The 13,677-nt window shown below is 41.0% G+C and overlaps 1 protein-coding gene across 5 annotated transcripts in view; it reads right to left on the bottom strand.

The window, feature by feature from the left end:
- Positions 1-3,063, bottom strand: part of NEBL (nebulette) — a 164,964-nt gene extending 161,901 nt beyond the window's left edge. For all 5 annotated transcript variants that reach the window (XM_019532267.1, XM_019532276.1, XM_019532299.1 and 2 more), the window contains exons 1-2: positions 2,885-3,063; positions 2,733-2,804 (exon numbers count right to left, since the gene is read on the bottom strand). In XM_019532267.1, coding sequence (XP_019387812.1) covers positions 2,733-2,804; positions 2,885-2,956 — 144 coding nt within the window. In that variant the 5' untranslated portion in view covers positions 2,957-3,063. The remainder of the gene's footprint in view (positions 1-2,732; positions 2,805-2,884) is intronic.
- Between the last annotated feature and the right edge of the window lie 10,614 nt (positions 3,064-13,677).

The raw sequence follows: 13,677 nt of genomic DNA, 5'->3' as shown, positions 1-13,677 counted from the left end.
CATCCCAAGCCATGAGTAACCCAGATGCTGAACTCTGATGGAGTAGCTGCACTGGCAGCGCTGCAAAGAGAGGGACAATAAACTAGCTCCCTGTGCACAAGGACACATGCACTGTTACAAGGTCATCCAAGGGAAAACTAAGTCATATAAAGCCATTATATACATATGTATAACACACACACAAGCACGGCACTTTTTTCAGTCACAAATTTACTCATTGTCAGATGAATACAGTCGTTCATTAGTATATTTACATGATTAAATGCTCCTCCATAAACAAGTCGTGCAAACAAAACATAGTCTATGCAAAAGTTTACAGAGAAGTAGATACAGAGGGCTACAAATATGGTGGAATAACTAGCAAAGTGGAACATGAAAGCCATATTCCATACTACATACCCATTCCCGCTATGCATTGAGCATTATTTCCAAACTTAACACTGCCTGAATGAAATAATATCAATCTAACCCTCACGGTGACATGCATCCACTGTAACTGAAGGAAGCCTAAAGAGGTTCTGCCACCATTCCTGAAAAGTGTGACGGTAGGGTAGATTTTAACTCTTGGGTACACTAATCATGCTGAAATTTCAAATGTAGATTTCTTGGAAGAAATTGTACCATTCTTGACCTGATCAAATGTCCATTAATCTGGTGGAAATGCATTCACCGATTTCAGAAAGAATTGGATCAGTCCAGAAAGTGGGTTCCTTTTTGGTATGTTAACAAAGTGAATTCTATTTGAAATTATATTTGTTCTGGACCATTACACATTACTATCACTTCAAAAGCATAAGTGGCACAGTTACTTAAGCTTCACAAATCTCAGGGAAAATCTGGCATGTGCTTCTAGACTGAATGCATCACTCTTCCAGCAAAAGCCAGGTCTGTGAATCATTACAAGGTTGAGAGACCCCAACTGCACTCAGTTATTCACCTTAGCTTCTAACTCCTTACACAGCAAGAGAGAACAGCACAGCTACAGTATTTATCAATTATCAGCAGCAACCAGCACCAAAACCTAGAGATATATATTCTTTTTTAATTAAAACAAATAATTTACTAGCACTTTTCAGAGGGTTTTGTTTTAGCATGAGAAAAGGGAAAACTGTAGAAAAAAGTGGGATAGCAAAATTAAATGTTTTTCAGGTCAGCTTAATGCTTCATCTTTACTTTCTTTTCAGCTTTTATATGACTTGACAGGCATTTATGACATATGCTGTTCATTTCCAAAATCAACACATAGATAGCCATCAATATCATTGATAAAAATATTAATAACCTGTATTCCCTCTCAAAATACCTTAAGGTTATTCAGTAATGATTTTACCAGCCTCTGATAAGACTGTATTCAATATTCACCAGACCCCCATACAAAGATTTAAGTATTACCAGACAGCCCACAGACTAGAAAAGTTTTAATCTTGTCAAGTTATAATCCCTACCCAGCATGGTAGTGTCTAAGCATTCCACATACACTACCATTCAATCAGATAGCTGTTATTTCTTGATAAACTTCCCACAGTAATGAATTTCCTGCATCCACTAAAGTCCTCTTTTTGCATATTTTAATATCGGAAAGATAATACACTTAATAGCTTTGACTAATAAAGCCCCAAGACTGATCTAGCCCTCACTTTACAGTCTACAAATGAACTTCCAAATGTCTTAGTCCAGGAGTAGCTGGAAAAAGCATTTTTTCATGCAAGTCTCCAACTCACCAGCAACAGGTTGCCAGCTGCCAGTCTCCATCTTAAACAGACCATGAAGGAGACAAGTCACTCTAACTGTTGCTAATTAAAAACAACTCCCCAGTTAGTGTACAGTGGCAAAGCTCTTTCTGGGGTGCGCATTTCAACAAAAGACAAAAAGCAAATAAAACTTAAACCTTAGCCAAAGAAAAGTTGATGTTTCTTCATTAATATGAGATAGCTCTATTTGTTTCACCAGCTAAGAAACTACTCCAAGCTGTTTATGCCCTGGGAACATATATAGTAGATTTCTATACTTGTTTTAAGTTAAGAATTTTTAATTAAACAGTCTTAAAAGATACTCTAACATTTTAATAGAATTTGCCCATATATAAAGGTCAAGAATAATATGCCAAACAGTTCGGCAGTTTTATCACATAACAAAGGTATTTAATGTTACCTATTGAGATTTAGTCCAATACATACCATGCAGAATGGCTCCCGGTTCATTTTTGAGTAGGTAATATAATGTGTTTGTTTTAACTTATAATATATTAAAGGGTTCAGGGTAGGATTACCCTACACATAACATTGTCTTTCTCCCATACCACAGTAGAGATCAGCAGACATTCTCACTGCAGATCATTTTCAGACAGGGAATTGCTGCCAGAATGTCCTCTATAACACAGCCTGAGTTTTGCAACACCCTCCATGTTGGCATTAAGCTCCTGCGTTTTTTTATGATTTTTCATGCTTGATGTGAAGCTCAGGCTTTTTTCTCAGGCTATTGAGGAAAAAATGTGGTGAAGGTGCAAGGGAATGGGAGAAGGGCTGTATATAAGCCACCTTTTTGTATTATTATGCTGTGTTTTTATACATAAGACAGATATTCAGAGGACTGGACCGACATCAGCAGCTACGCTGTAAACATTTGAACAAAAATAATAATACTGGATAATACTGAATAATACCAAAATTATGGATTTTGAACAAAAAATAAATATTACACCTTCAAAAGAAAGGAATGAAAATAAAACTTACATCACTTATCAGTTCAGTGCATCTTTTAGCCAATTCCATGTTTCTGTCCTCAATAACAGGCTTACAGAATACCTAAAAAGAAACCAAATACTGAACTGAAATAGTAGAGAGAAAAATAAAAACTTTCATATAAGTGATTGACTACCACTAACCTTTTCTTCTTCCTCATCTTCCTCTTCCTCACTCTCACCCACCCTGAAATGCTGAATGACAGGCACTCTCATTTTTATGCACTAGAAGAAACACAATAAAACAACATTTAAAAAAAAGTCAAGAGCTGTAACAATCAGTTTCCATTCTTCGGTGTGCCTGGGACCTATGCTCTTCTTGCGTCCTGTGCTGAGCTTAACCTTCGCAGAGCTTCTTCCTTATTTAGGCAACACTTGATGGTCTTTATCTGAACAATTCAGTATGAGTGAACTGAAAGACATTACAAATGGCCTTGCTAGCTATCACTCTCAGCAGAGCTAATGCTTTCCTACAGATAAAGTGTAATTAAATGATCTTGTCAAGTCAACTATTTTTAAATGTCAAAGAATATATTTAATTAAAATACTACCATTCAGTAACTTCATAAGAGAGGTGATTTAATTAAATTAACTGGCCTAAAAGGACGATGTGAATCCTAGGATTATGGGAAAACTGCCCATTTGTAATATTTTAGATAACATGGACTCCAAAGCCATGATCACATTACTTCTCTACTCCATCCAAATAAGGCATACAAAGGAAAGACTTGCTCTACTGGAAAACCAGAACAGTTTATTTCTGGACAATTCACATTTAATTTTAAGACTGCAAATATAGCATACAACAAATGTAAACTTTGGTACACCTTCCAGAAAAAAATGGTTTCATATTAATCATGCACAAATTCATTAAATACTCAATACAGTACAATAAAGTAAAACACATACATACATAAATACGTGTGCAAATACACATAACCACTCCAGAAGAAAATATAATCTACTTTTCTTATGGACATAGATAGATAGATAGATAGATAGATAGATAGATAGATATAATCACATACTGAAATGATTTGTAGCCTCAGAATCAACACTTTCTGTGTCAAGCCACTGAAACTGATGATGCATATGCCACTGGAAAATGGGAAAATATCCTATTTAAAATAAACCAGGATATATTATAAGGCTAATTGGATTGCTTTTTTTTAAATAGAACTTTCCCTCTGTAATTCTAACATATGCATTTTCCTCTTATTACAGATAAAATGAGGTCATGACTTTGGAGTGTTCCCAGACAATTCTAAGAACACTCCCATCCATGAAAAATCTCTAGGTTCCGCATTCATATTCTGAATAAAGCCCACAGCTATATAGAAAACATAAGAGATGTAGGTATATAATAAACAGAAAAGAAAAGAAAACATTTAAAGGACAAGGGGCTTTAATAACATTTATGAATCAGTAAAAATATTCATTATAGCCATGTGAAGTATTTATCAAAGGGGCAAATAACAATGGCTCTTAACCTACTGGAATCCTGAAAGAGAATTCCCCTGTGTATTTATAATATTCAAGGTTTTAAGAGCTTTCTTTCTGCTGTTTAATAGATAAGCTCCAAATTGTCAAGAGCAAACAAACATTGTTGGTTCCCAAACTGAGACATAGAAGGTCCAATCTGCACAGGTATTTCATAGTTTAGTAAGGCTGCAAAGGTTCTCAAGAGATCATCTATTCCAACCAAGGAACAAACCTGCAAATTTGGTGTTAGCACCACACTCTACCCAACCAACTAAACTATGCCATTTACAGAAACTGCATAACTTAGATCCATTCTGCCTTGAACTTTTTGAATGTTTGTACCTACCCTTAAGATCCAAGAAATTCTGATTCAGAGGCTGTATCCCTAACTCCTGTGCTCAATAGGTACTTATGGCCTATTCCACCAAGAATTTGTCCAATCCCTTTTTGAATCTGGCTAAACTATCAGCTTCCACAACATCTGGTGGCAAGAGTTCCACAATTTAAGGACACGCTATGTGAAAAAGAACTTCCTTTTGTTAGTTTTAAATTTACTACCTATTAGTTTCATTTTATGACCCCTAATTCTTGTATTGTGATAGATAATAAATAATAAACCTCTATTTACTTTCTCTTCACCATTTAGTCTTTTGTAAACTCTTATCAGGCCCCGCTTCAAGTGCCTAGTATGTAAACATTACGTTATTTAACATTCTTACATACCAGTGGTCAATGTTTTTTCCCAGTGGTCAGATGCAACAGTAATTACATCTTCATTGTGGTTTTCCATATCATAACATATCCTTTTTATCCTTTTTAGTATAATCACTAATTGATTTACTTGCATTCATTCATTCTAATTTTTGCAAGGCTATACTGTGCTCCCAAACAAACTTCTGTACACCACATATCAAGGGATCATGGAAGGGTTCCCAGAGCTCATTATATAAAGGAAATAGATGCCAAAGTTACATTTTCTAAGGGAGTAGTAGAGAAAATCAGTTTCCTTCAGGGTCATGGTCAATTACAAGTTTAACTTATTTCTAATAAGATATGAACAGCAAGTGGGAAAATGGTAGATATAAAAGAAAAATATCTACATGAATATCTCAGTAGCAAACAACAAACCAGAGATGTTAAATCTAATGTGAATGAAGCTGTAATTAAACCCTGCCACTGTTTACTCTATCACTAAACAGATCATAACAAATGTTTTAGTACAGCATATTTTAACCACAAAAAACCTGCACTCACCAAAACCTTCAGATGTGTGCCTATGCTAAAAAATAGAAAGGAAACACTGCACCATAAACAGTAGGTTCTAATAGACAGCCAGACTTCCTGGCAGAAAGTCATCAAAGCTTTAGTATAACTCAACAGCAATAGGACTTAAAAAAAAACAAAAACCACCGTTTACCCTTGTACATCATTAATCTATATATACAAAATATTTTTTATATATTTGTAATCCTTCTGCCAGGCACCAGTTGACAGCAACAAGAGCTGGGTTCAATTTTGGGGTAATAAAAATATGTTACCTTGGCTTGAGCCCCACCCAGACCACCTGGAAAACACTAAATAAATTACTAGGGTGTCACACATAAACAAAAAAAACCCTCCTCACAAGCAGTATAAACACAAACATCCATATTTATTACCAAAATAAAACCAAAGAAAACATGAAATATAATTTTAAAACACTATTAAATATAAAGCAAAGCCTATAGGTAGCACCCTCTTGGGGGAGGCTTCACCCATACCCAGGCAGTCTGGGACTTGGGGCTCTCCAATGGGCAGTTCCTGGGGCCTGCACCCCTGTACTTGCCCTTCAGCAATGGGCAGGAGAGGGGGACACACACCAGAGAGTCCTACGAGCTGCTCTTTGGGCTCACTGCACCATGGGGAGCTACTTGAGAGTGTGGGTCTGTCTGCATTGCAAGGGGCTCCACTGCTCCTGGAGATGTGGCAGAGCACCAACCTCCACTTCTGCATGGCGACTTTGAGGGGCAGTTTTCATCAGCATACCACACCCCAAAATCCCTAGTCCTAAACCCTGTTTTGCTGGGCAGAAAACTGCAAAAGAACTTAAGTAAATGTCAGACCTATCTTGGCTTGGGCCTGAACTACAACTAGCATCCAACCATACTGCTTGATTGGGACATAAACTACAAAAGGGACAAAAGGAGGCCCAGGCCTATCTCACTGGGCCTGGGCTGGACAACAAAAAGTCGGCCAGGCCTATACTTCACTGAGGCCTGGATCAACAACGAGAAGTGCCAGGTCTCACCCTGGCTCAAACAATGCCAGGCTTTACCCTGGCCCAAATCTGACAGCCAAACATACAGCTGGGGTTCAGCCATACAGCTAGGCTGAAACGCAAGAGCTGTGAAACAGCAAAATGGGCCAGGCCTATGGCTATAGCCTGGACATCCAGTCTCAGCTATACCACTATGCTGAGACACTACAATTCCCAAACACAGGGGCCAATAACTGCCAAGACTCATTCCTGGGCAGTTTGCTCCAGGGATTAATACCCCCATGGCATTAACCCATTTAAGAAAAAAGGGGGGGGAAGGAAGAGGAAACAAGAATCTCAGACTCTGAGACAGATTTTCTCTCCCTGTACCTGAGGCTTTCCTATCCTGCACCTTTTGCTTGCCTCTGTAGTGAAAATGTGGGGGAGACCCACATAGGGAGCAGATTGTCTGACTCCCAGTTCAGCTGTGCAGCTCTCAGCAGGCCGAGGAGAAAGAGCTAGAAACCTTAGTTGAGTTGCTCTCAAATACCTGGTGTGACATCCTCCCAACCTTTTCCAATTAGGGAGTGCCACGGTCCAGTCCCTTTCTTACTCATATGCCTGCAGGATCTTCTGATTCCTCTGGCCAACGAGGCCAGAGGGTTTTACATATTTTGCCCAGATACAGGACCATCTTGCCCGCATAAAACACCACAATAAAAGGTAAGAAATGGAAGTATGGGTGCAAGTTACTTGAACGGACAGTGTCACGATGAATATGTAACACCCCCCCACACACAATATACAACTCAGTGTGTGGGGGGATGTTACATATTCATCACAACACTGTTCTGTTCAAGTGACTCGTACCCATGCTTCCATTTCTTACCTTTATTGGTTATAAACAACCAACACCTTTACTGATTGTAAAAAAAAAAAGCTATTTTTATTTTAGCAAGCTAATTACATGCCATGCTATTAAAAGTTATTTGCAAACATCCAAAAACTAAGAACCATTATTTGCCTACTTGTCCATTCAATATTTCTTGCCAAAGATTTTGGTTTAACTGTCTGGCATCAGCATTCTCTCTAACCTGTATGGCACATGCGACTGAGCAGCCACGCACACCACACAGCTTAGAGCGAATGCTGTCTGGCACCTTACCAAAACACTGCTGCTCTGCCAGATATAGCCTTTTAAAAAACATAGACAGGGATTATGTAGCAAAGAAAGTAAAATCATGAGTTCTGTGCATCAGAAGAGCTGGGCTCAAATTAGTTTGCAAATAAAAATTAGTTTGGTGGTCTCATTTTTGCTCCTAATACACAGAGCAGTTTATCACATTTAGTCTCTCAGCTCCATAACAGAGCCAAAGATAGCACCAATTTGACACACTTGTTCATTAGATTCCCTAAGCTATCTCTAGCAATGTCCCCAAATATCTCTGGGCTGAAGGCACTGCAACACACGACACCGCTTCACAGAACAGTAACATTTAAGCTTGCCCGAGAGAGGGCATCTGAAATGACATAACTCTCAGTTCAGTATCTCACACAGGAGAGACCCCAGGACTTAAGTGGCAGGGGTGTTGCTGGTTAAAGATGAAAGTACTTCTTTTGAATTGCCTACAGAAATTTTCACAGCACAGTAGCAATACTATGAGCAGATCACAAGTACTGCAGGAGTTTTCAATTCTTAGCTGAAAAACTCAGTAAGAAAAGAGAGAGTTTTACTTCAGCAACTCTTGATTTCATTGGGTATCTAATTTAAAATCAACGGACTGATTTATCTGAAATGACTGTGCCATTTTAACGTTTATTCTCATGGGCTAAGGTACACAGCACTGAAATAAGGAAAATTAATTCAGGACCGCAGCTTGGGATTTGAGGGGATTTTTTTTTTCAAAGAGTGTACAAGTACATGGTAAGCACTGAGATAGAATGGTTTTTCTATAAGTAAAAAGCAATTCAATCACACTGGCAGTTACCAACAACACTGCAAAAAATTTCATGGCTATGCTATCAGCACAATAATCAAAAATGGAAGGGAAGCCCTTTGAATTGCATTCCTAGGACTTTTAGTTCCTTTAACATATCAAGAATACAACACAAAAATTAATATTAACGAAATAAATATTATCCTATTCAGATAAAGTATAACTATACCCTTGTATCTGTGAGATGATTAAATTGCAAGTTTTCAATAAGAGCATAGGAAACATAAAACTGTCTTGTGCTTTTGAGCTAACACTGTTTATAATTTTTATAAATTTCTCTGAAAGTTTTTAATAAATATCTCATTAAATCAATGGGTATTGGGATTCTATTTCTAGAGATACATTCCTAAGATTTTTAAAAATGTCTGGTTTCTGAATCATGGAAAATCCATTTAATACATTTCCAGGAGATTAAATATCACTCTCCAGTTCCAAAAGCAGATTGGCTATACATATATTCACAGTACCAGTGACTAGCTCAATGGAACCCCAGTGTCACTTAGGGTGTACTTAAGTACTGTCATAATAAAAATGATAAAGAAGAATTAAATAAGGCAGACAGAGCAATCAAAAATACCAATTTTTAGCACCAGTGTGGCATAACATTAATTTGCCCCTTCCACACTGATCTACATTTCTAAAGACTGAAGTGTCTAGCAGCATTTTACTGCTGGTGGGTGGAGAGGGGGCTGTTTTTTAACAGCATCTGAAGCTACTTTAGAAATACATCACGGAAGATAAAACTGTTCAGGTAGTTTCAGGTTCATGTATTAATACTGAATTTGAAGAAAAGATTCACACATTTCTTTTAATTTTGAAAAAGTTGAAATATTTAGCTTCAACATATTTTAAATGAAATATTTTGATTTTTCATTCAGAAAGAACATCTCAAAAATTACCTACAAAATAATAATATAAATTATAATTATAAATATACATCATATTAAAGCTTTAAAAAGATTCAAATACAACACATTTTGGTCATCCCAAAGCAATTTTTTTTCAATTTTCTTTTCACCAAGTATCCCCCCCTCCCAGTTTTTAGGCAAAAAAATGAAAAGTCAGTTACTGACAGAGCTCTCATTACTATTTAATCTCCCAATGCAATCCTTATAACCATCTACTCCACTGTACCTAGGATATTTGCAATGTTTCCTTTACTTGCCTGCCATAGTAAAGACCCATTTCACTTCAAATGACTGAATGGGTGCTGAAGCTCACAGAGCCTAAACAGCCTTTACCAAATCCCTGTATTCCTGGTAAGCTACCAACACCTTAGAGGTTTGGAGAGTCATAGCACTAAGCAACTAAAACATACCGATAAAGGCCCGCACACATGGCATGTGGTGCTACAGACCTGTCTGTGGGGCTGCAAACCACATGCACCACATATACAGGAGCTTGCTGCTCTGCTAATTTGCAACGTGGCAGGTTTTATTGACACTGGAAGGTACTGCTGTCAAAAAAACCCACACCTAAAAAAAGCAGGGTGGCACACATGGCATCAGCATGCACCACTTGAAACCGGAGCCTGGCCAGCCAGAGCCATGCTCTGGCTCCTGGCCAGGCTCCGCACGCCAGATTGCCAGCACTGGAGACCCAGGAAGCCCCAGTGAAATCAGGTGAGGTTGCTGGGGCCAGTCCAGACACTGGCTCCAGACTCCTCTACCCCACCCAGGGCAACATGCTGTATCCCAGAGCATGTATGCACAAGCATTCCCTGGGGACAAGTAGCAGCAATGTGGCACTGCTATCTGTCTCCGGTGAAACGCATGTGAGCACTCATCTGGACGTGGCCACAGGGTCTCTCTTATGGCTTTCACCATGTCTCTCTGGCTAGGTACAGATGTCTAAAAAGCCCAAGGTAGAAGTGTTTTAAGTATTGCACTTTAGTCAACGTGCCCATGGTTAATTTGGGAGCAAACAGAACAGAAGCTCACCCTTCAGTGTGGGTGGGGTCTTGGAGCCTAACTCTGGTGGCTGAGGCCAGCAGGCTGGTGACACTCAGGAGGCTACCAGAGTATGCTGAGCCCAGCGCAGCAGCCAGCCACCCTAGATTAACCAACACAGCCACTCTCCCCAGCTCCACCCCCCTGCTAGCTGGGGGAAGGAGCACTCTGCCATGTGCCCTTCAACACCCCTCTCCAGCTATGCTAGCTTGGGTTTTGTGAGGGGCCGTGTTTAGGTCATATCCAGATGGCAGAGTTCTTCTACCCCCAGCCCCCATTTCTTGGTGCTGCAAAGAGCCAAGTGTGGCTCTGAGCTGCAGCTCTCAGAAGGTTGGGACAGGGGAGGGAACAGAGTCCTCCTGCCATGTGAGTCCAGCCCAGTGTGCCCCCCCCCCGCCCCCAACCCTCAGCCATCAAGCTGGGGGCCTGCATAGTAGGGTGGCTCCATTTCCCAGCCCCCACCCAGCTGCACCGGGAGAAGACAGAGCATTTTCTGCCTCTTCTCTGTGACAGCCTAGGAGCTGGGGCTGGCCCGGAGCAGATGAGCACCAGCCAAAGCTAGCATGCCACCCAGGAAGGGACCCCTAGGATGCTGGTGTAATGTGACCTAACTTATGTCACAAAGGGATCTGGCACAAAAGTTCAATAGAGTGCTCTAACCTAACATGCATTAGACTGATAATACATCTATCCATATCTGTCTTAGACCAGGATCTGACATTTTTAAGTGGCCTATGTGTGGTGAATATCTCTTCAGTTACAAGTATAGAGCACATTGTTTATCACATGGTAAGTATAATGTACGTATCTGGCCTCAGTTACAACAGCATCGTGTCCTCTCTTCCTAGAAAATGAAATTTTACCATTCCTTGCATGGCCCCTTATTAATTCAGAACGCTGGTGTAAAGTGTATATTCCTAGCCCACTACTCTCTCTTTCATCCGTTTAGTGCTCCTCCCTTCACTATCATCCCAAACACAGGCTACTTATCTTCACTTCCAACATATTTTTCAGCCTCTCACTTTTACCTATCATTTCTCATTCACTATTAAGCTTGATTTTGACCCCCAACTGATTCCAGTCTCCACTGTCCACTTATTCAATTTTTAAATGAGCACTTTCACATTTTTACCTAGGTGTCCCCCCATACGTATGCTTGAAAGAAATTCCTCAAAAAAAAAAAATCAACAAAACCATTTCATTGTTCTCCTTCAAATCTCTTCTTAAAACTTACTTGTTGGTGATGGTCAAAAAACAAAACAAATAAAAAATCTGATAATATTTAGCTGCTGGTGTGCTGAGAATAGTATGAGCTAACGTAATCTGCTTTAGATTCTCTGTATTTTAGGAAAGAAAGAATTCACTGCCATTGAGAATCCCTGCTTTACGTGGTTTTTCTAAATTTACAGACTGGGCATTGTAGCAGGCTGTGCCCAGCTGCTGATGGAGAAAGCTAATTGCAGGCCTACCCAGAGGACTGGGCCAGCTAATGTGAATAACTGGCTGGCCCAAAGGAAGTTAAAAAGCTCACAGGCAAAGGAGCTAGGGCTGGAGACAAAGTAAGACAGAGCAAGAGAGGTACCAGGCTACCAGGGTACTCTTTTAGGTTAGGGACAGACCTTCAAAAGGCCTAAGCCCGAATTGATTCAATCTTTGCAGGCTAGTCTAATCTGGCTTGGCTGAATTGGTTTGCAACCAGACAGACATTCTCTCTAGACCGAGGAAATTCAGGCACATGCCTGCAGTGGCTCGGGCTATAAGCTAGGGGGGGGGGGCTGGAAGGGCGCTAGAGCAGCCCTTCCTTCCCTTCTGCAGGGAGCTAAGCTGAGGGGGACATGGCCAGGCCTTAGCAGGACTCTTTCATTAGGGAGGTCTGCCTGCATGGTCCCAGGTTTTCCCCTCTGGCTGTTCAAAGGGCGGGAGTCTTGCCAGCTCCCAGCTCCAGTCTAGCACTCTGAGGCAAGGGGGGGGGAATGCAGTGCATGCATCTGTTGATGATACACACTTTTCAATTTCCCTCCCTGCTTCATCATACTGTCTGCAGCAAACTGATAGATAAGCAGGCCAGACAGGGACTGATAACCAACTTTATCACACAGTTAGCAAAACAATGGCCTCTTTCCACATTACTTCAAACTTCTTAAACAGCTTATTGGCTAACATATGGATTAGCTCCATCACAAAAAGAGACATGCTCGTATGGGATGGGCTCCACCTTTCCCCTAAAGGTAAGCATGTGTTTTTTTCTACGATGGCAGACCTCCTCTGGCGGGCTTTAAACTAGGCTCACTGGGGGAAGGGGAAGACGAGGGTGGAGGAATCATCGGACTGCCAGACCAAGCAACACCCACAAGTACAGCCCAGCCTAGACCGACGAGTGAAACATATACACAGGTAAGCAGCAGGGGCCAGAGTAATGCTGAAAGTAGGGGGCCAGTACACACATCCACAGGAGGCCTCAAATGCCTCTACACAAATGCTCATAGTATGGGAAACAAGCAGGAGGAACTCACCCTCCTGCTAGCTGACACCAACCCAGATGTAGTGAGGATCACTGAAACATGATGGGACTCAGCATATGACTGGGCAGTGAATATCAAGGGCTATAGGCTATAGGCTGAAATGTGGGGGCGTGGTACTCTATATTAAGGAGGAAAACCCATCCTTGTCAATTAACGAAGAATCAGAGGAGGGGCACTCTGAAGTGCTTTGGGTTAGAATACATGGCAGTTGAGGGGAAAGAAATTTAACGGTGGGGGTCTACTACAGACCTCCCAACCAAGGGGAAGAGCTCAACCAGGAATTCTTAAGTCAGCTCACGGAGGTAGCGAAGTCAAAGAATGTGGTAGTCATGGGGGACTAGTCATAGTCCACTTGCTGGACATCTGCTGGGAAGAGCAGTCAGCCAGATCTGACCGCTCACGTAGGTTCTTAGCCAGAATGCAGGACCTCCATTTAACTCAGGACGTACACAGCCCCACCAGGGGAGACTCCTTGTTGGACCTGGTGCTGGCCACAGGAGACGACCTGGTGAGAGGGCTGCGGGTGCTCGACCACCTGGGTGACAGGGATCATCGCCTGCTAGAATTCACCATCCAGTGCAAGGTGGCAAAGGCCTGCAGCAAGGCAACAGCCCTAGATTTCAGGAGGGCGGACTTCAATAAGCTAAGGAGAATGTTCACGGAAGCACTGAGGTCCCAGAGGGGAGGGGAGCCAGGTGTCCAAGGAGAGTGGTCGCTCCTTAAGGAGACGATCCTCCAAGCCCAAAGGGAG

This window comes from Crocodylus porosus, unplaced genomic scaffold, assembly GCF_001723895.1.
Source record: "Crocodylus porosus isolate Cpor-Errol unplaced genomic scaffold, CroPor_comp1, whole genome shotgun sequence".
NCBI classification, from domain to species: domain Eukaryota; kingdom Metazoa; phylum Chordata; order Crocodylia; family Crocodylidae; genus Crocodylus; species Crocodylus porosus.
This window is presented reverse-complemented; position numbering and strand designations above follow the sequence as displayed.